Source organism: Eurypyga helias, unplaced genomic scaffold (genome assembly GCF_000690775.1).
Source record: "Eurypyga helias isolate BGI_N326 unplaced genomic scaffold, ASM69077v1 scaffold6426, whole genome shotgun sequence".
Classification (NCBI taxonomy): domain Eukaryota; kingdom Metazoa; phylum Chordata; class Aves; order Eurypygiformes; family Eurypygidae; genus Eurypyga; species Eurypyga helias.
In genome coordinates this window covers 75,619-99,600 of record NW_010254645.1, presented here as the reverse complement: position 1 = coordinate 99,600, position 23,982 = coordinate 75,619, and the positions used below count along the sequence as shown (strand labels likewise).

At 38.3% G+C, this 23,982-nt stretch overlaps 1 protein-coding gene across 7 annotated transcripts in view; it reads right to left on the bottom strand.

The window, feature by feature from the left end:
• Positions 1-1,614: 1,614 nt before the first annotated feature.
• NRCAM (neuronal cell adhesion molecule) overlaps positions 1,615-23,982 on the bottom strand; it is a 70,756-nt gene continuing 48,388 nt past the window's right edge. For 4 of the 7 annotated variants that reach the window (XM_010153072.1, XM_010153073.1, XM_010153075.1 and 1 more), the window contains 3 exons: positions 15,252-15,383; positions 12,043-12,121; positions 1,615-2,317 (listed from right to left, as the gene is read on the bottom strand). In XM_010153072.1, coding sequence (XP_010151374.1) covers positions 2,080-2,317; positions 12,043-12,121; positions 15,252-15,383 — 449 coding nt within the window. In that variant the 3' untranslated portion in view covers positions 1,615-2,079. Of the gene's footprint in view, positions 2,318-2,879; positions 2,892-12,042; positions 12,122-15,251; positions 15,384-19,719; positions 19,873-20,918; positions 21,045-23,982 lie in introns of all 7 variants that reach the window. The other 3 variants (XM_010153070.1, XM_010153068.1, XM_010153069.1) reach the window with 2 other exon arrangements.

Genomic DNA, 23,982 nt, shown 5'->3' with positions numbered 1-23,982 from the left:
ACCCCCACATGCACAGATAATTCAGCATCTACAATTAAATAAGAGTAAAATTATATTTCTCTTTTACCAAAACCATTGGCAAATCTTATGAAGAAATGTTCTCTTTGTGCTTTGTAATCAGTGTTGGTAGAATTTGTTTCTGATTTTGGTTCCCATTAAGAAAACGGATCAAGGGAAAGCTCAAAGGGGCGGAAGCAGCTTCTCACAGCTAGCTTACAGCTGTGGTTACGCCCGCTGTGCTTTGCCTACAGTATATACACGAAAGCTGCGAGGTGTACTATGGTCTAATGTAATGCACTGGCAGAAGCTCTGAATGGTTCAGTTAGGAATCTGCACTAAATAAGCAGAACAGTTCACTATTTCGTTTTCACGGCAAAAAAAAAAAAGTATATATTTAAGTAGATGCCTTAAAATACCATGCACACCATTGGCTAGAGTACTTCTTACACAGTACAACATAAGCTTTCTTGGTTTATTCGTCTGTAACACCTAGAAGCATATAGCATCTACGCTTTAAGTGTATTTACAAATTCAACAAAATATCTACATATAAAAAGCTTACTTAAAATTAAACTTGATGCAAGTTATGAAAAACCAATTTATTGGCAAATGAAACTGAGCATTCCTTCAACCATAGGTTGTTATAAAAATTTATATTTGGAGGTAAACGTTTGATTGATATAGTATGCGAGAAAATAATTTTGCAACCGATGATGGTAAACCTTTACCACTAAACCGTATTAGCACTTGTCAGATTGAATCCTGCGGTTCCGAGCGGTAACCCCCACACCGCTTCAGGGCGGAGATAATTGCAAAGCTGCCACACTGATCAGGCCGGGACGCGGAGGGAGACGCACTCTCGCTGGTGTAGTCGGCTGGTTTGGCTTTTTAACAATTTATTTTACAAGAGCTTGCTTATAACCTTGCTGTGTTAGTAAATTAATTCTGTTGGGGTTTTTTTGCTGGTTGGTTGGTTGGTTTTTTTAAATCTTTTAAGGCCATGAAAACATGTTGTGCTGTAACTGTCTAGAAAGCATTTCTTTTCTTTTTAACGAAATTAAAAATACCATACTCTGTGTACTTGAACATATTTTAAGACTTCCATTTTTAGCACAACAGTTTCATAACACTTTGATTTTCTTCACGTTTTCACTTTATTTGGCAATGACAGTAGTCCGCTAATCACAGTTTACTGCACCAACTGATTTAGTAGTACAGCGCATTATGGAATGCATATTGTATAAAGGCACTGAATGTAATTTGCCCTGTGTTTTCTGGAATATTTTCTTCTCATTTTAGAGTTTTTTTTTTTCTTTCAGTGACTGTACAAATTCCAAAATGCATTGCAATGCGTATCTTTCATGCCCTAAAATCAATCCAAGGTGTTTTGATGTAAAAGTAGAACACTGTACTGCTGTAATACTTGGTAGATTAGAAAGGCTATAAAGTAATAGGAGCAAAGAGCAGATAATAGGATCTCATTAAGCATCAGCAAATGCAAGTGTCATATTTAAATCATTTAGCAATTATATACTGTACATACCGTTCCTAACTGTCTTGCAAAAAGACATATGATAGCTAGACATTAAGTCACCAATTTCACAACAATGTCCACAAAGACATTGAAGTTCTATAAAATACTACTATAACACTCCGACAATGAAAACGGAATTCATATCCAGGGATTCAGCTGAGGACTGCATAACAAACTGTCAAACCATGATCTGATAGTGTACACAAGATTATCAGTGAATTGTGTAGCATTTTTTTGTCCATGCATTACACCGTATTTTCAACAGGAAACAGAATTGTTAGGTCGACGTTATTGTTTGTGTCGGTTACTTCTAAAAAAAGTAAAAAGACGCAAGTTTTGAACAAAATTTGAATTTCGTATTTTGATTCATACTAACATAACACTTAGTGTGTCGTTAACGCTGCATAACGGCATCGACCTGCGTATTCTCATATCATAAACACCTTGCGGTGAGGAGCTCCGATACCTGCATGTTCATAGTATGAGAAGGAGGGTGTGCAAGTGCTTTGAACGAACTGAAGATACAAGGGGATGGAGTTCTGTGGTTACACAAACGAATTCATGGCATTTACAGGAGAAGGAGCCTCAGAGCTTTCATTTCCTTCAGCAGGTTCTTTCTCCTTTTTACCACTATACTGTCCGATAAAGGAGCCATCCTCGTTGAACTGACCGTTTACACCTTCTCCATAGTCAACTAAACTATCGTCGCTGTCTTCTTTTTTCACAGTTCTGTCTGAAGGTGTCCGGCTTCCTTTTTTTAGAGGTTTATGGTCCTCTGCGTCACTGGAGACACAAACAGACAGACAGAAGGAATTAACTGATGTATTAGATATTCAGACAAAAATCAGTCATGCATGCAGAGTTTATACAAAGCATGTGTGCAGCCCTGTAATCCTTTAGTAAACCCACATCACATTGTAGAGACAGATCAATATGATGCAGCTGACATGAATACATGGGACAGGAATGGTTTAAACAGAGAATGTCTTCAGTGGAGGGAGGGGGCTTCCGTTGGGTTTTTCCCCATCGTGCATGACTTTTCAATGGCAGCACTTGTGCCCTCGGCTTGGAAGCAATTTAGATGCAACTGCAAGCATTAAAAAGTGGGTTGTAAAGTTATAAAAAAAAATCATTTTTTTGTTCTCCAAAGTAACAAGCTTATGATGTGCCGTGAAGTTAGTCTGTTAAACTTCTTAATTTCTTTGACCCCTTGAATATGAATGAAGAATGACTTTGGTTAAATGAAATATACTGATTTTCTTTACTAGTATAAAGAAAATAAAAGTGCTGCATTTCAAATAATTTGTTACATAATGCAGGCCAGACTTGCAGTTTTCAACCTTACCTTTCAAGAGACCTACATATTCCATTAAAAGGGTGCAGAAGAAACAAATGAAAATAGCCTAAGAAGAAAAGCAAAGTCCATATCCTGATAGTGATCAGTATGTTATCAATAATAACTTGCTCTTCAAATTGCTAAACACATTTACTGTATACAGGCAAAGCAACAATTTAGCTGACAGTAGTTACACTTAAGCAGTTAAGAGCATGCTTAGTTTTCTTCATTACTTATCAGATTGACCGCCCTGTCCGAATCCCTAACTGACAACGTGCTCTGACAAGGATGATGGTGATTTCGAGGACGACAGAAAAAGGAAAGGGAAGAAGGGCAGGGAGGAGAGATCCCCATAGCAAAGTACTGCAGTCTTCCCTTTGTCAGCGGGAAAGCTGCAGCACCATCAGCAGCCCCAGAAAAGTGTGCAGCTGGGGTAAGCTTGTGTTTCATGAAATAGATGTCGTTGGGCTCTTTTCAGAATTCTTTACACTGCACTTCAGTTTTTCAGATGATGATTTTTGCAGCAGCTTTAAAGCATTTCCAATTGAAAACCACTATTGCCAGCTGCACTTTTGGGTGCAATTATTTACCTTGTCTTAAACTGTGACTTTATTTGCACATAAGGCACAAAAGAGTAAGTGATTTTTTTTTTTTTTAAATTTAAATATTCCCAGCTTATGAAAAATATAAAGAAATGTGTAGAATATCGAGGCAATAAAAATATATTTACAATATCCACAATATTAGGCTGAGTATTTATTCAACAACTTATTTTAACTGTGCAATTCTTACCAACAAAAACCTTCGTTATTCCAGTAATTCTATTTCCTATTTTTTTTCTAATGCCTATCTTTGACCCCCCAGAGAAGCCATATATATATATATATATGTATCACATACACAGATTAATTTGTTAGCAAAAAATGCCCTGTGGAGAAACATTTCACTCTTGCTAGAAAACCATTACAGTGATTTTCCATCAAGCTGCTTCTCCTCATCTGATCACCTTTTTTGGAAGACTAAGTTACCACATTCTAAAAGAGTCCACCTCTAATATGCATATACTTACAGAAAAAGCATACCAGAGATTTTACTCTTCCATGCATACTTGAGAAAGAAGTGGTAGGAATATCTATCTTACTAATACATAAGAAAACCTTCACGTTTAAAATACACAAAGGCACAAACTCTAAACTTGACTCTATTAGTCTTGACTCTGGGTTTAGCTGTTGGTGTCTACATGGCATAAGGATAAATATCGTATCGCTGATCTTCTGCGCTCACTGATAGTGCAAATACATAGGCTAGAGACACTGAAAAGAATGCTACTCCGAAACGTCAAGTGTCCAGCAGCAAGTGCCAATGTTTGTAACACTGCAAACACAAGCAGATTACAGAGATGTTACTGAAGAGAGTGCATTTGGGAAGGACCCTCTGCTTAAAAGGTTGAAGACAGAACTGAGTATTTAATAATCACATGCAATGCAGTTTCTCTGTTGCCCTCATCAGGGGGCACGAGAGTCATTGTAACAGGTCATACCAACCAACTGAAGAACAGGCCCTCACTTTGAAGTAGCACCCGAGACCTACTCCCAAAGAAGAACGAGCTGCAGTGTTTAATGCTTTCTGGGTGATAGAATTTAGTCAGTAACATTGCACATATGCTCTGCTATTATTTTAAATTAGTAGCTTCATAATTGCTTGCATGAATGAAAATAAATTACATTCATACCATATTCCAACTGGTCAAGAAACTCTGCAAATATTCTAAAGTGTGACACTATCCAGTGTAATTCACTAGGCTGGAATACACACTAATTAAATAATACACCATCACTGTATTAAAAATATCCATTTTTCTATGTTTAATTCAATATAAATCTTGATTTTCTTTTATAACTTAGATGGTGGGTACAGGAACTTCTGCTCTTAGGGTTTTCATGTTTGCATTTTTGAAAACAAAGTTTATTTATAAGCCAAACAATTATGAAATACTTAAACAGTTGGCTGCATTGTGCCTGTAATTTTTCTATATTTTACTAAGGATGCAGATTCTACTGTCTGTATGATTAAAAACAAACCAAACTGCAGATTTACTCAGGAGTGTACCCACACAGAGGTGTTGTACCTAAGAGCACCATTACAGCAGATGCAAAAATCAAGTCTGAATCTGTGGATTCCCTCCCTTTGCACTACACAAGTCCAGAAAAGTTCTGACAAGACTCTGGGAATGGAAAGGGACGTGGGATTGTCCAGGTTGCTTTCCACTCCTTCAGGAAAAGGAAATATGTGCCATGGTACCATTTATACTTATCAAACTGGACTATGACTCTTGATTTAGAATAATACCATGTTTTGTGTAGAAGGGAAAGAAATTGAGCAGTAAATAACAAATAAGAAGTAGGAGAGAGAGTAAAAAAAGTGAAGACATCAATGTTTTGGACAGCACTTCTGTAACCCTGGGGTGCAAAACAGGGAAGAGACACTGGTGCTCTGGGAAAATGAATGAATTTTCTGTTTGCCACCCAGAAGCAAACTGCAAAAGCTGCTGAACTGCATAATGAATATGGATGTCCAAAGAGCTATGGAACACTTTAGGCTGTAGGATATATAATACTATATTGAAAAAACATGTTAAATCCATAAATTGTAGTACAGTACCTGCAAGATTTCCTAATGTTGCTTATAACTGTTCATAAACCAAAATGCAACCAGGATAAATCATAATTTATTTTAGTTTGTTTGTGATTTTCCTTGCTGTCTTTTATACTAACATACTGCAATATATTGAAATGAAAAACAGAGTCCAAATTGGGTTGACTGGAATTGCAGTGGAAAGCTGAAGAAGTTTTTGAAATGTGTTATTTACGTGGTGCATAGAGTTAGTAGTAAGAGAGTAAGTACTGGGAGGGAACAAAGCAGGAAGTGAGAATGGGTATGAATTTCATATTTAGATCAGACAGCCATGAAAGTTAAGTCTAGGGATCCTGTTACTATTTGTTGTCTGCTAGTACTACTAGTTCTTCAGGGATGGCAGTTGCTCAGTGAAGACTGGTATGGACCAGTCATTTTGGTAAGCACCGATATGGACCACACACATTTCTTGCCTGTTTAGTAAGAAGAGTGTTTAATATTAAAGCATACTCAAAAAAGCATGATTTAAATATTTTTCATGACAAATTGCTAATATATGAATACGTTTCTTTTTCTTCTTAGTTTAATGAAACACAGCAAACGTGCAGCCAATGACTAAGAAATATGAAGACATTCGGAGGTTACAGTAACATGTGTTAACATGTGTAAGTGCAAACTACAAACTTTTTTTTTAAAAAAGTACTTCCATTTCACAAGCTTATCAGTTATTGAAAGAAATATGTACCTTGAAATCTCCTTTCTTCTTTCAACTTTTCAATTTTTCTTCCTTAGATATGGGTACATGCAGCAACCAGTCAGTATGGGGAAGACAGTTTTACGATGCCTCTGCAGTCCAGCAGGCAACTAGTTCCCACTAAACTTTGCCACATTCATGGACATGCAAAAAGACTCAATATATGGTTAGCAATATACTACTTTTCCTTAAAACACAACTGTCAGATGAAAGGCAACATAATAACAAACGAAATGGGTAAAGCGTTCTGGGCTATTGGGCGCAGAAAGAGGACACAGAAGATGAAAACTGTTGGCAGTAAATTCCTTTTTGTGTGCCCTCAGGTCAACAGCCCAGAAATGCTTAAGTATAAGCAGTCACGTAACGCCACGGCAGTGCCTTACACTGTGGCTTCCCTGCGTGCTCCAGGACAACCTCTGCCCCAATACCCAACAGATTTCTGCTCACGCTCCTACACCGATAGGACTCTGCAGATGAAAAATGCTTTCCCTATACAGTTATGCACCTGCATCAATCCAGACTTCAAAACATTTTACTATTTCTAATCTAGCTAAGGCACAAGAACATCTATATTAGCATTCTGATTAGTTTAGCACTTCTGTAATGCTCAATCTTCAATTCCAAGAAGCTGGAAAAACTTGGAGATTAAGCTCTGGAAATGGCAATGGGACCAAAAAACTGTTGTTATTCAAAGAAATGGACTCACTGCTTGTGAAAATTTAAAAAATCTACTTGGGAGAAATTCAATCAACTTTCCACCTTTGCTATTTCTGGTGGAAAATTATACAAAAGGAAATCAAAACACTGATTTTAAAAGTAGTGAAACAGATGTCAGAGTTTAAATAAGATCAGTCAAAGAAAGCACGTGTGTGCAAATGAGGACACAGTAAGAGCACTGCCAAATCCAACAGGACTATTCACAGACAAGAATTCTTCAGACGGTCCATTGACATCATCCCTTGTCAGGAAGAGACCAAGCTTACAATTACGGTGCTGAGGCACAAATCATTGCTAGGTTCCCCCTGAAAGCACAGCTAAGCTGCAGTGAAACTTGAGTAACTACACGAGAAAAAAACCACTTCTGTAGTTACAAACTATATTCTCATTGCTAATCAAACCAGAACAAGAAGGAAGAGTAATATATTATTTAGTAAGCTCAAAACTCTCCACCAACTATTTCCATAGTGTCTCACAGCATATCTGAGTATTTCTAGGAAAAATACTTTGTGTCGAAATGCTGAAGAAGCAAAATAATTCAACAAAATGTGCAAACATCCTAGTTACCCCACACTAGCTGTCCTACTACTGTAGTTGCCCTGCCCCGTTAGATCTTCCCAAGAACGTTTTGCAGGCTGCAATGAGACGCTACTGTCATACTTCCTGTGAAGTCAGCTAAGAAATGTGTGATTACAGTCTCCCTACCCATGAATCCACACGTCTGTAGATGCCACAGCTTCCTAATTTCTCACTTTGCAGACCAACCAGGTTGGTAATTTAGGCTAATTTTTGGACTTACACTGACCTGAACAGGAGCTCTAGATAGTCTTTACTTTTGATTTAAATAAACTTCCATTTGTGGTACTTCTTGTACTTCTTGCAGTTTCTTAATGTAAAGATTGACTGTCCACAATTTACTATGTCTTCTACAACTCAGGAAACCACTGGGACTGTAGTGTAATGAGTTTGTGACACAGGCACACTTTTCCCTTGTTATGTAAAGGTGCAGGTGTGCCTCCAGCCACAGGAACACAATGTACCCCTTCGCTCCATGGTTCCTGAAACACCTGCCTTTCCTAAAGCATTCTTTCCTTCATTAGATCGATATGGCAGGAAAATCCGACGTTGGCAGGTTCGTCAGAAAGCGTGCTCTTAGATGAAGCTGAAGAGTGCAAAACTTCAAACAAGTCCAAGCCATACTGGGAAGCCTAGAAAGTGAATGCGAGAAAAACCTCCCCTAAAACTGAGAGCTACGACTTATCCAAAGACCTTAATTAGTCATTAAGATTTAAGTAATTTAATAATTTAAATCTTATTTTGAAACAAATTATTTTCTAAGCATTGGGCTTGCTTGTCCATAAATACTGAAGTCTATTCAGTATCAATTTCCAAGTCTTTCACTCTTCCCCGTTCCTGAGAAAGGAGGGAACAAGCCTGTGATCTTAGAAAGTCCCTCCTGACGGTCTGGTGTCTCCCTGAAGGTGAGATGTCCTTCCGTACTTGGCATGAAAAGATTGCGAGAGCTTATACTTTCCCTTCCCTCCTTTGTACTTGGGAGAAGAACGAAAGGAGCTCAGACACTGGTGAGGAGAACACGAAGAGTTTCCAACAGAGCTCTTTTTTCGCAGCTGACGTAAGGAGCACTTGTGTTCTGAGAAATCCTCCATGATCCGGACCAAGGATTCACCGAAGAGCTTGCTGCCGGTGTACGGCAAAGACAGCAGTTCACGTGTCAGGTCTAGCGATGAGGTCCAAGGACGGAGCCATATAGCTCTCCAGGCTACAGTGAGGCAAGCCATATTTTTAACGGTGAGTCTCAAAGAATCCTCAGCTGCATCATGGATAAAACTAGCTGCAATTTTACACAGCCTGCGTTTCCTCTGCATGGCGCCAGATGGGACCCATTTCTTTTTGAATCTGGCTCGTTCTTCCTCCAACCATATTAGTAACGCTCTAGCAGCGTAACTGCAGTAGATAGATACTCCAAGCTGGGCTGCAACTAGATTGAAAGATCTTTTAATTGCTTCCTCAACCTTTCTGTCGGTAGGATCTTCAGGGAGAGCATCCATATTAGCAGGCACTGATAGTACAGATTCACCAGCAACCAGTTCCCTGTCTACCTGAGGCAAGGTCCCCCACAAAGCAGCTTTATCCACTGGAAGAGGATAGAGCTTACGTAGGACTGGCGGGGCTTCATGCTTTGCCTCAGGATTACCCCATATCCTACGGACAAAATCTTCCACAGCTGAATGGATAGGAAGTGCATTATCTACCTTGCCTTCTTCAGAGGGGATAGGCAGTTCTTCTGAAGCACATTCAGATTTGGAAGATTTTAGCATTAATACCCTCTTTATGTGCTTGAACAGATAATTCTGATTCTCCGTGTCAAACTTACGCAGAGGATCTAGTACTTCTTGGTCTTCTGTAGGAGACTCAGATGACACCTCCTCATCTTCAGGGGATGACTCAACCTCCAAGGCCTTGTCAGCCTCAGATTTCTCCTTCCCAGGAGTTATTTCATCTTTTGAACTGTTCATATGGTCAGACTCAAAAGTTTGGGAACCGCTCCCAGTTGCTTCTAGAGGAACCACTGGAACTTCTGTAATTGGTACCCTGGGATGCTTTACCGAATGGGACCTAGCCTGTGCCACAGAAGTTACACTTTCTCTGGCTGCTGTGAAAGCATCCTTTAAGACAGTAGCTAGCTCAGGCAGAATTACAGATTTCATTAATGAGTTCTTTTCAGATTCAGAGAAGTGAGTAGTAGTAGTAGGTCTTACCTTCCTGTGGTAGGAGCTCTGAGTGTCTTCTGAATCTGAGCTGTTGTCTGGGGTCTGGCTGAACCAGGGCTGGAGAGAAGAATGCTGCCTTGCCAGTGAGCCATGAATTGAGGTGCCGCTGAGGGGTTGCTGGAAAGGGGATGGCTGTCCTGCCTGAGAATCTGAGCCCTCCTCCAACCCCATTATCTGTTGCTCAGAAGCATGGTGTCTAGAGCCATGCCTGTACTTCCATTCGTCTGACCTCTTTTCCTCTTGGCAGAGGGGAGCAGAGACAGAACTAACCCTCGTAAACTCTGAAGACTGCCTAGCCCTCCTCCTGGTGTAGGAGGTCTCTGATCTGGTGCTGGAGCATTGATCCCCTGACCTTCTGAAGAAGTTGGATCTGTCAGATCTCACACACTTTGCTTTGGTAAAGACAGGGTCTGCTTCAGGAGAATTGGCACAGCTACCTTTGCTTTTCTTTTCCTTGTCCAGTTCCTTTCCTGTCCAAGCAGACATGGACCTGAAGTGATGAAAAAAGTTCAAAATACTCGAATTCCTAGATCTTTCAAAAAGTACTTTTTTTTTCAAGGGAAACCCTATACCCTTTTTCCTCAAAGAAGCACTGCGTCATGATCAGTGCCACGTGAGGCTGACACACTGGGAACTGAGGGACTGCAGTGATGCTGGGCTGCAGAGAGGGTGCCAAGACATCTTCTGTAATCTGACTGGTTGCTGCTGCTGCCCTGTCTCTAAGGAAAAAAGAGGAAAGCCCAATATAGACTAATTACACAGAAATACATTTTAGAAAGGAGTTTTTGCACGGTAAATAGGATGATAGCTTGGCATGCATCTGTTCATATTCACTAGACATGAGGTGCGTAAATGCATTATAAAATAATTTAATAAAGCACTGGTTGATTCTACAGATAAACTGAAGCCACTTAAATATGGAGACAAACTCAAATCTTGCTACAGGTCACACATAAAACCAGACTTGCATAGTCTTATCCTGGGCCTGAGAAAACAGGTATTGAGGTCACATCATTTGTACAGTTCTGTACGAAGTTCAGTTTCTGCTGCTCAAAGTTCCAGTTACCGTAAAACAGGGGAGTGATAAAAGAGAATGCAAACTGGACTGCCTAGGAAAATGTATACAGTACTTATCTGTACGTCTGCTTCCAAACATTGCTTCATACTTCCCTTTTTATCAGCTGACTTTAATTAATCCATATGCACTTAATGTTGTAATAAAATACTACTCTGAACTCGTTATTCTAGGAACAGACTATTGTGTTTTTTCTAAAATCAAGGAAGACTAAACAGAAACTGCTCTTTGCCATTCAGAACTGTAAATCTGTTCCAGTCAGATCAAGATGAAAACTTCCCTACATGAAGAAGCTATGGCAACAGAGCAGATTCTTCTTGAAAAAAACCTGATTTTTCTATGTACGTTTGTAAATGTCACATCTGCAAAATAATAAGGGGCTCTTACAGTGCTTTTGACACACAAATGCACTGTAAAATCTACCATAACGCCCATGTAAAGGATAATGCTCTTGGCATATTTAGAAAATAACAACATCGTTTCCTATACTAATCAAAAAAACTAACACATAAAATGCTGCTTATTTAGTAAGTTGTAATTGTTAGATGAGCAGACATTCCAAGGCATACTCTGTGTGACGCCAGGAGATCCAGCTAGACTACATGTACAATAAAGGGAGAGTCAGGAATAAGAGCTGTGTTGCACGCTTTGCTTTGAAGCTGCTTGCTATGTGTCGTGTACTGAAATACAGGAAAGGGAGATTTGGTTTTTCTTGTAGGGCATTCCTTCCCCGCTGTGTGTAACACCACTTCCTTGTCACGGGATTAGGTGTTAGCGCAGGCAGACATTTCAAAGGCATTTGTTTTCCAGTCAATGTAACAGAAGATTGTCATTATTAGGACTCAATTAAAAATGTATTTGCAAAACCAGTAACACTAAATGTGCCCCACCCGAAAGGACTGCATCTGGAATTTTAATAACCTGGAAGATGGGTTTGTAAATAAAGATTCCTCACTTTGAGACAATCACGTCTGAATCTGAATTTCACCTTGCACTAGTGAACGGCTTATTCTAAACTTGGATGTTTAATTCTTTTTCTAATGGCGTGGTTGAAATGCTGTGTATAGTTCTATACGTCACTGGATACGGAATCTTTGTCAACACGGAAAACCAGTTAGTTTTTAATTAATAGGTGCGATCCTGTATAGAGTCCATGTGTGGTATGAACAGTGACCCTGACAAAGCACATCAGCTGCTCACCTGTATTCACCAAATGTTCCATCATCCTCCTTCATAGGTTGTATTTCTGGATCAGCATGTGCATCCTCCTTTTCCTTCACTGAAATATTTAAAATTGTAATTTTTATCATTAAACTGCAATACAAAAAAACCTTAAGACCTTATTTTCTCAATCTTATCACATTTGGCAGGAACATGGTTTGGATAAAAATAATTTTTAGAACTGGAGCCTTAGGCTGCGACATTTTTTCTTTTGAAGGAAAAGATCGGTTAATTATTTATACAATTTTATTTTGATTCAAGTACAAAACAGTGTATGCCATTCTGCACAAGTAAAACCTTTTCTTTCTTTCATTTCTATTACCAAAGTTTGGTTAAAAACCTACTAACATTTTCTTTCCTTATGTTATTAATAGAGCTATTGTTTATTGAAATCTGAGTAATTGAGTTTTACTTATCCATACTCTGTATTCTCATTGATAAAACTGATTCACTTGTGTTGACTGTCAGTTTGTTCACTTTCTGCTTTCACTTCATGCCCTAAGGCTCCAGGGAACTTTAGGTAGCAAGAATTATTAAAATACCAGGTGTGGTCTGATAATTTATTTTTTTCTATAACATCATCAAAAGAAAAGTAAAACTTAGGTCCCAGTGTAGGTGGTTTAACACAATTGTATCTCTTGCACGTCCTTGTTACAGGCATAGTCATCATTCAGTGGTAGTAATAAATCCACATACGTGACCTGTCTCCATAAAAAAAAGCTATGTAGCCCTGTGTCCTTTGACCCAGAAACCCACTAGCACCTAAGGAGACAAACAATTATGGAAGACACATACTCCTTTAAGTTAAGATTGTTGACAGAGTAAAATAATACACTGACTGCTAGAATTACCTTTATGGTTCTTCTCTTTGCCTTTCATTTCCCTCTTTCTGGCTACTACTCAGATCTTTCCCTTTTTTAAGCAGATACAATTATATAATCCAATAAACAATCTCTTATCTTTTACTCCGGTAATTTCCACACTTAATCTGTGCATCATTAGTTTATATGCTGTTATTTAAGATGATATGAATCATTCCTGGCAGTATTTTCTAAGTATATTAATTACCATCATGCATAACACCTTGAAATGTATCTGGCTGCTCTAATTTAATACTGAAATAATTTATTACTTTTTTCAAACCACAGGCAATCTCATGATGACATGCTAAAATTACGATGGAAAAAAGAGTTAATGCTGACTTTTTGCTTTCCATTTGTCACTATCTGTGGAACAGCTCATTTGCAATGACTCAAGACATACAAATAGCACTAGTCACTGCCATAAACAAGAGCACATGCTGAATCTGGACATCTTACGGACAGTCAATGTCAGCCACATCTATGCCATCGACAGCATTTTCATGTACGTGTGTACATATGCATATGTGCATAAAAATTAGTACCTTGCATCTAGTAATTCTGCAGAGGCAGAAAAAAGAAGGGCATGGCAGGGATCTCCACAAAGGAATGACAACCTTAGTATCCAACTCCTCTCTAGGCTTTTATGCAAACTGTGGTTTACTCTCCCCACTCCAAGTCCTCCCTAGTCTATTCAGTTTCATCACTTCACTCGCTTCAGCCTCCTAATTTTCCTTCTCTTTTCTCAATTCTCTCCCCTAAAAGTCACTTCTCCTACATCCTCTGTGATATCATTTTCTCTTTAAAAACCCAGAATATTAGAAAAAAGCCTAAGATGATGTTTTCAGCCTCTCATTCAACTCATATATAACGCTGTTCCTTTATCACCTGCCTTTTCTCCAGGCGGTTGGGACAGAAGCTTCTCTTAAATTTTTGCTGCCATTACACATCTTTGCTCCTTCCACAAAATAATTAAGCAGCTAGATTGATCAAGGTAGGATTCTTGTACTTAATAAGGTGATTATATCTTCTTATCAAAATAACCTACTATGCTAAATTCAGCTGTAAAAGATTTGCCCATGAAGAGGAAAAGTTTTAAGTATTCACTGACACTGGTTTTTAGAAGCGCAGTGATAAAAACAAGCAGGAGAAATTGAAAGAGAGCGTGGATTTATTTTCTTGTCTGCTTTTCTAACTGCAGCCATCATCTTCATGTCAAAAATAATATGAAATTCAAGAAGATTGCACTGACTTTAAATAAGCATTCCAGAGTCTGGATATTTATGTAATTTCCAAACTTTTGGTCTTGGTAATACAGAACATAATGTTTCCCTGAAATCAAGATTTTACTTGAAATATAGTAACTGTATTTTGTATTGTAGGAGAGGAAAAAGAAAAATGAAATTATCCTTGAATGCCCAGTTAAAGTCCATTCATTTCCACTCATCGCTCACAGCTGCTCCAAGATCCTATCCAGCAGTACTGCTATTCTGTGCAAACTGGCTGTCACTGCCCTTTTCAAGAGAGTTTTAGTCTATGGGCCAACCCCGTAAACAGCAGTATAAGACTGGGGAAAGATGCATTTTAGACACACATACGCACACATACATACACACACACACACAAGCCTTTTATAATATGTACATCCAGAGGAATCACAGTTTTGACAGATGTACGTCGCATCGTTCCAACTTTAATTACAGATTATAAAATACACTTGGCCATTCCTAGGCATAATCCTAAAAAAAACCAAAACCACCCTAAAAAGAAGAATTCTTACAAAGAAAAAAGAGGCTAACTGAAGGGTGGTAACTTCAAATTTGGCTGCAAAAATGCTGAAGCTGAAGACGACACAGATTGTGAGAAGCATGGTATATGCTTGAAACAAAATCATGGATGAAGGGATTTGTCCAGTGAAATGCGTTCCCAGTACATTACAGTAACATGGCAGCTATGACCTGGTATATGTTTCCACGCTCTCTGACCAATTGAATTTTAACTCGGCTCATTTTGGTGGGTAAAACCCATCTGGATTAGGCCTAAGAAAGTGAGGTGGGAGGACCAAGTATCTCAAACCTCTCCAGAGTGGTCATGTAGTAATATGACCCTGCAGAAAGGGAGGAGTTACTTTTCTTACGCTGAAATGGACTGAGTTTTTCTACCAACAGGCAGATTGCTCCTGACAAGCCTACCAAATGGTCAGACTGATTTACCGTAGGCACAACATAAATGTAAACCAGCACCAAATGTAGTATCTCCAGTAAACCTGAGATATGTCTAAATGGATCACCAGTAGATTGTTTTTACTCACACTGCGATATATCATACCTGGGTATTTGCCACCCTTGTTCCTCCTTATGAAGCAGACGATCAGTAAAATCAAGATCAGAAGAGCAACAGCACACATAAGACCAATGAACCATCCTTGCGTAGCGATGTCCACCTGTCGACTTGCCATGGCTAGAGAATGAAAGAAGACAAAAATAAATGTTTGCTGTGTTTAAATGCCATGTGAATTCAAATAAATAACAGCCAGTATACACTGTTCATTAAGGAATAACATTCGTTGTGAAAATTAGTATTGAGAAAAACAGCGATACCATATTTCGTGAGTATCTTCAATATTTAAAATGTTTCCAAGTACTTGTGCCTAGAACCTACTTGTGAGTATATAAGAATTCTGTCAAAATTTAAGCTTAGCAACGACTTTGCAAAACCTGTGCACATACAACATTGCTTTTCACACACCTCAAAACTGTTCTCAGCCATTTTACGTTAATTAAACTATTGAAATGAAATTGCAAATTATACTTCACACGAACATGTTGATTGCATTCTCAAAATGGATAACAAGCCAAAACTCATTAGCTAATGCACTCCCATTAGTCTGAAATGGGGAAACAGATGGGTCATTGAAGACTCTAACATTCAATTTCAACTAAAAATCAACAATAAAGCATCCTTTAAAGCCTTATTAAGCATCATGTTTTCTTCCTCTCCTCAAACCTGTACCTCAGCCTACAATTTGTCATGATTGCCATGATTTAGCATTAGCGAGGACTTAACACAATGCAATTGGGAAGCCTTTCCTTGGCACCGTTTCTCTCCAAATGCTGACTCTAGCTGGAAGATAATGTAAATGATAAGCAAATGGCACAGGAAAAATTACAGTCACTACTAAGGACAGGAATTATCTGTGTGGTCTGGGGACTGGATGCCTCCTACTGGCCTCCAACACAGTAGGAGTATTTTCCTGATGAAGTTTATATTCTACTTCCCCTGTTTGGAAACACACTACAGGCAACTGGCCTTAGAATTTGCTGTTGAGAGAAAGTGGGAAGGGTGAGAGGAGTTAGGGATGCATGCTACAGACGGAAGAATACATGAAGTGGAGGGAGATCGACATCCATCTAAACCTATCTTGTTCAGTCTTTACTTTCTCCAGTCCCAAACCCCAAGAGTCTTGACAAGTTGCTCAATAGCCTTTTCTCTATTTAGGAAATAGAGACAAAAATCACCATTCCCACATGAATAAGGAATGCAACACCCTTCCTATGCATAACTCGTATGGCATTTTGGTTCAGCGTCTGTCATTTTTTCTGGCTTCATGAGATGGGGTATTGGATTATTGACAGCCAGTAATTTACCTAGGATTTTAGTAAGGACCAATAGTATTGCAAATCTCAGCTTAGTAAACACTTCACACTAGGACCAGGTTATCCTTGAGACCTTCTGTCAGTCTCTTTAATGGTTGGACTTGATCATCTGAAAGGTGTTTTCCAACTTACACCATTCTATGATTCTGTGCTTTGCTTGGATTCTGCGAGCACATCGGCTCTCACGGTGCAACGTGTTTCACTCGTATCTGCTAGGGGAGAGGTAGCAAGTCTAACTGTAGATATGCTTCCACCGAAGTGGAGGGCACAACGCATTTGTAGCTTTACACACAGAAACGTGAAAGTCCCAGAGCTCCATAAAGATTTCCACCTCTCCTTAGAGAAGATACGTCTAAGGGGAAGGCTCATAAGAACACATCAGAGGGATGTTTTCCGTGGAGCGCTGACTTTTCTAGTCACAGTTCTCGGTGATACAGCATAAACTCTTCCCTTTACAAATCATGCTGGATGGCAACTGTCCCGGGCTGGTGCTATGCTTGGAACAACACCTGAGCCTTGCTGGGCAGAGAGCTAGCTGACAAGAGACTGCACTGGGCTGGCAGGCACACTAACCATAAAATAGAACAAAATTCAGTTATAGGCCAGATTTCAAGCCCACGTCTCAATGTTATTTACCAGTTAAGACAAAATTTGAGGCAGCTTGAAAGCATCAGCTCTCAATGGTCAAAAGTACCTCTGATGTCTGGACACAGTACCTACCCTCCATATTCCATATGGAAGACCAACATTATTCCACTTTAGAAGTACATGGCTAAAATTACCTGTTTATTTTGCTGCCTCTTTATTGTCTTACTGGAAAAGTTATGACTGGATTTTCATTTAAATAGATCAATGAATAAATGCATCTAGTTATTGTGGAGTTACGATCAGATTGCCCAGACACTGCTGAAGATCTGCTTTATGATATTTTAGAAACTGTTTCTTAGACGTACACCAATTTAAACTATTTTTGCATAAAAAAATGTCTGCACATCATATAGATATATCTAACTTTCATATATATATTATATTTGTGTTTTATATACCCTATATATGTAAAAACAAATATTTATGTTGTGGTCTTAGAAAACAAAACCACAAAGGCACACTTCCTCCTGAATTATAAATCAAATTAAAATCATCTTTTGTTTCCACATTAGGTTAAAATTTCTTTGAGTTTTACACATATGCATTTATAATAAGGCATTAAAGGTTGTTTAATACATACTGTGACAAGATGCAGGAGCACATGTAACATTCAAATGTAGTAGGAAACAGCATCAAGCAAAACAACTCATGCGTAAAAATATGCAAGATAGATGGGAGAGTAAAGACGAAAACTTACTTATGCAGCTTCCTGTATTCTTTAAACTTACTGCATATCCAGTAAGGAAAGGGTTTCTAGATCTCAGTGCAACTTTAAAAATGGCACAACATTCCCTGCTTAAGCTAAGTAAATTATCTGCTTCAGGCAGAAAGACATTTACTCCTGGTGAGCTGCTGACACAGGAGTCAGTGCAATGCGCTGCACCGCTGTGCTCAGAGCTAAACATGCGCACCATGAGGATGCTCGATGGGAATGTGTGTCAAAGAAAACATGTGGCAAAAGCCTCATCTGTGAATTACTGCAGCCTCGTTCCTAATCAGGCACACTTTCCATATTCCAATATTTTCCTTTTTATCCACTCCATTATTTGCAGTGTTTAGAAGCTCTGATCTAGGCTGAAGACAGTAACACAACATTTCTTCTGTAAGAAATACGCCATGTACATAATTTTATGCTGGACACTGAACCTTTCCATTATCAAGAAGCGGAAAAAGAGTACCTTTACATTCCATTCTTCCTTAACTACTCAGTGACATGAGCCAAGGTGACTGAGTATGTACAGGATACTTATCTACTGGCTCAGTATTTTTGTGCAGAAAGATGCTTTTGGGAGGGTTTCCATTCATCTTGTTTTAAATACTTCTGTAGTCTTGATCCTTGCTTTACTGCTGCTTTAGGCTTTGGATGCTTATTTGCATAAATTTTACATATCTGCTTTTACCCCACTACCTGTCTCTGGCTTAAATAACCTCTGTGTTTAGCCCATACATATTTACTTGGCACTGTTATTCAGCACCCTGTTTTCAAAGGTTTCCTGCAACATGTTAAACTGTGAGCAGAAACGGAACAAAACAAAGCAAGAAACTATGATTTTAGAAGATGCTTGCTTTGAAACTGGCATATTCATTATTCACTCTGTTGTCTGATAATTATTAGATATTGTTCAAGCTTATTTTCATATTTAAACTACTTTCTTAAATCATAGCATTCTGAAGTTGGTGAGGCTACTGCTAAATAACTATGCACTGGCCAAAACGCTTGGAATGAGCAGAAGTGGCTAGCAAATACACAACAAATAACAGCTGACCAGGAACACGCTGTGATGGCAACGACACATTCAGCGTCGCATCAAAAAGGTTCCAATAAAGCCCCTTCTCTGAGTTAAATGAAGAGGCATTACTGATTTGCTTATGAAGAAATACGACTGAAATATGTACATAAAGAACTTCAACAGCCTTACTGATCCACTGGATATAGGTGTGACATCAAAATCTATATAAAACCAGTATGTAACAGGAAAAGTAACATTTACGGGTAGGAATGTCATAACACTGCTACAAATAGATTACATGAGACATCAAACTGAATCTGCCCTTCTGATTATGTAAGCATTTTAGCTCAGATTTTTGGAATTAAAACTGACCATACACAGACTGTTAGCTTTAAAAATATATACTTGGCTCTATTAAAGTACATGTTACTTAAATACCGCCATCTAATTATATTAATTACAAATAGATGAAATAGATCATCTTCAGTGCACAGCACAGACGAAGTGTGAGCAGTGAGTATCTTGCCCCTGATATAGACAACAGACAGAAGAAGTGAATTGAAAGGATGAAAACATTCATAATCTACATAATAAGTGTGCTGGCACTACTTAGACGTTTACAGAATAATTCAACATTGCTCTACACAACAGAACATGCAAAGATGCTAGCTACAACATCTCTTAGCTAGAAGCAGTTCAGCGTTTCAGCACTTGGTCTACACAATTCTGACTACAATACAGAACTGGTACGGTGTGCCTCACCTGGACCTGTCTCAAACACATCCTCTGAACTCCTAAAACCAGACAGGCCCTCAGCACCAACCCAGACTTTATATGCTGTTCCTGGTGTTAAACCCTTTAACACAATGAAGCTTCGAGAACCATTTACAATTTCTTTTTTCCAATCTTCTTTGCCTACAAAAATTTTAGGAAAACAACATATTGGAATTTTAATTTTCTCTGTACTACTGAAAGTTTCTATACAGAATACTATCAACACTTATTAGACTAAACTATCGATTGGCTAAAAAAAAAAATCACTACTGTCTCAAAAATTAATAAAATCATACAAAATCAGGACTTGAAATAATATATTGCATGCAATATATTGAAAAAGACATTGTACATGAATTATGATATCAAACATTTGTTCCAATGTACTAGAGAAATACTATTTTAGTTTCTATTTTTAAAAGACTTATTAAATAGATTTTAATAATTTAATTAAATCACACTTCTGCCGTTTCAGTCAATATTTACTTTAGTCAAGAAATTCTACTTTGAAATCTGGACCCATCAGATTTCCTGATCATTCTCTGTCTCAGCTGCTTCTTTGACCAAGATCCAGAAAAACGCATTTGTATTCCAATTTTCAGATTGGTCGTCTTTAGTCACAACTTTAGAAGGACAGAGTGTTTGAATAGAAGCATCCCAGGATTAATAGCTAGCTGCATTTTAATTATTACAGGTATTATCAAAGATTAAAACCTGGTTTTATGCCAATAAAAGTACACATAATGGCTGATAGGTTATTTTAAGTTTTAATTTAACAACAGAATTGTTTTGATTGGCTCCTATTTAATTTTTCTTTTCCTAAGTTGGGCATAGTTTAGGAAAACAGTTATATCCTATTTTAATGCAAGTAATTGTCATTTTAGACATGCAATCGCTGCACGATAAACAACTTCATGCAAACTACATTTTTAGAAGTTCATGTTCAAAAGGATTTATAAAATAGTACAAAGGAACAAAGGCTGATGTTCTAAGCGTCACGCACCTGCTCCACACTGATGTTTATTAAAATTAAATTTATTTGATCTTCCTGATAAAATTTTAAAAAATTCTTCTAGACATGTAAGAGCTACCATTAACACTGGGTCAGTTTAGGACCACATTTACTACAAAAATCTTCGAGGACGTATCTGAACACTTAAACAAAATTTAATGAAATGAATTCTTACTGCCTGCTACACCATATTCAACATAAAAGTTCGCATGATCTGGTCCCTCATACTCCCAACTGATATTGGCATAGGTCTCAGCGGCAGCTGTCGTAACATTTCTGATCCTTGGATAAAGTGGTTGCACTGAATACACAATAAAAAAAACAAAGCAGAATACAAAATTGTGACTTCATGCATTTAAAAAAAAATTAGATTTTAAGTAGTTACTATATTAATTTAGGCCATATACAGGAGAAGTATGGTACATTTGTCATTGTTTCCATTACTGGAGATTAGTGACTAAAGTCATGTGTTTGGTAACTGAATCCTAGGCAGTTACTACGCTGTGAAATTATGAAGTAAAATCTACATACTCTACTGAGCATGCCCTGTATCACTAAAACTGCCACATACTTAAAGGTACCTAATTGCCAAAATTCTGGAAAACATTATTTCTATTAATCTAGAATTAAAATGCAGACAGATGGAAGGCGAGAACATGGTCAGGGTAAGGGGAAGTGGTAGGAGAGAGCAGAGTTACGAAGGTGGTACAACACCTCCCTTTATGCCACGCATCACTGAATGGACTGCAAACGCCTCGACTGCAAGATCTTATAGGATTTTGTCTCTATTGCACTGATAATGATAAAAAAAAAGGAAGACAATACCCTTATAGAATGTTGGACGGACAGTGTGCATGACTGGGGAGGTTGCAAAAAGGGTTTCTGAATATCCTTCACCATCAGAGATAGTAGGAAAGAAAAAATAAAGAACAGAAACACTTTACATCAGAAAGTAACATTTAAGTAATACAGTAAAACCTTACCTGTTAAAGGAAAAACACATGCACACTCTAAGTTCATGCAGGATTCTATTAGTTTTACTCGTTACAATACAGAACGGCTAAGCGACACACACATCTTTGAAAACAAACCGAAGGTGCGCTGACACCCTGACTTTCACAGAACATTTCCGCAATCAGCGTCATCAACGTTATGGATTCATGGCGCCTTTAGACACTGGAACATCAGAGGTCAGATACTGGAAAGCCAGTATCAAAACACTCAGGTGTGAAGGACATGAATCACAGGAATGAATGCAAGAAGCTGTTCATTTTCAGATGCTGTGTCGACTGTTGATGTCAGCATCAGACAACAGCACTTTTCACACGTACGCCTAATGCCCAAATCTCTGAAAAGAACTGCTTCTCTTTTCAGCATTCTGGAATTAGCCACTTCTTTGCTCATACCCGAGTCCTTTGTTCTCCAGTTATACTTGTTACCAACGGACACGTATTTCACTATTTCTGTTTGCCTAACACTATTGAAAAATAGATTTTAATACTTCCAGCAGATGTTCCTCAAAGACATGAAATTAATTTTTAATGAAACTGCCTCACACAGTTTGTCACTGACCTTTCTATCCTGCTAAAAATACCTCTTCTGTTAGAAACAGCACCAAAAATACTTCCCGAAGGACCATGAAAGATGAGGGTTAAAAAGAAAGGTAAAGCTTGGTAAAGACAGATGGCAAACTTCCTATGGCTTCACCTACACCAGAAAATAACAAGGGCAATAGCCTGTTCTCGAGGAGAGAGGTGCCGCACAGATTTTAGCTATGTACTTAAATTAACATCTCCTCCAAACAGGATGGTCTTGTCCATATGGATGACTGAAAGCAGTTCCAAATTAGATTCAAAGAGAAAATGGCTCACTTCGGTACAGTAAAATAAATAAACCTGTACACAAGCTTCTACCACAAACTAAATGAGCACCATGTCTAGAAAACTATAGTTTGAGTATTTTTTTAAAATACCTAAATTACGCAAATTCCATCAATTACTCTAAAAATGTATTCTCATTATTAGAAAATTTCACAGTATCATACTTTTGAACCAGATACTTACATCAAATTTTCCTTCTTAGTAGTACTCATTCAACTCTTCAATCTGTATTAAACTAAGTACTCTCAAATTTGATGGCTTTGTGTGTATATTGTATCTATATATTTTATAAATAACTTCTTTCACCAGGCAAAAATGACAAGGAATATATTATTTAAATAATAGAGAATGGATTTATTTCTTGGCTAAAACCACCTGACCAAAATCAAATGGAAAGCACTAGACTTACCAAAAGCTATCGAGGTTACTAAATCAACCACAAACCCCCTAAGAAATACCAGAGCCGGAGCTGTTCAAGGGAAATCTGGCATGTAACCGTATACACTATGGAAATGCAAGGGGATCAGCTTCGGCTTCTCTGTGCCACTTGAAGGTAGCAAGAGGAAAGAATAGCAGGCGCTAAATTTAGAAGGGTGCAGAGCCTGGGATGGCCGAGAGGATACCTAAACTTCCTTCCTCATTTCCACATAGGAATAGGTGTTGGTTACAATCAGCATTTGTTCTGTGCCAAGAAAACAACTGGTTTGTATGCTAAATACGACTTTGTTTTGTTTCATTAAAAAACATATTGTCTCAAACCCGTATTTTCCTGGATTTTGCTCTTCCACAGAAGCTGTCTGCTGAGCAGCACAAGTGTATGACTGGTATTTGTCACCAGTGCTAAGACAGAAGAAACCATCAGCAGTGATCTGTTTCAAACTCTTGCAAACGGATCCCACAGAACGGCACCCAACTTCTCCCTCTTCACGCCTGAGCACTTGGGCATGAAGAAAACCGCCTCATCTTGTGCGAAACGCTCCAGATGACACACGGCTTCTGTAACACTAAGGAAACTCCATGATCACCTTCCTGTAAAACCTCAATCTTATCACGTTGTCTTTTTAATTCCCCATTTCACATTTCTGCTCTGATTAAAGAGCTGCCTGCTAGATTAAAGACCTGCTATCTGGTAAACGTCCTTCTGCTCACAGGATGGGTGTTACAATTAACTTGGCTCAGTAAATTACCTTCATGTCCTCGGTGTCCTAGCTTCTAAATACTCTCAAGTGACTGATGTATGCTGACATTTATCAGAGGTGCTCTCTGATTCTGACCAATAGCGTCACCTATAGATTTACCCACGTGTAGTATTTGGTCAGATTTAAGTTCTGGACTTTTCTTACTGAATACAGCGCAACA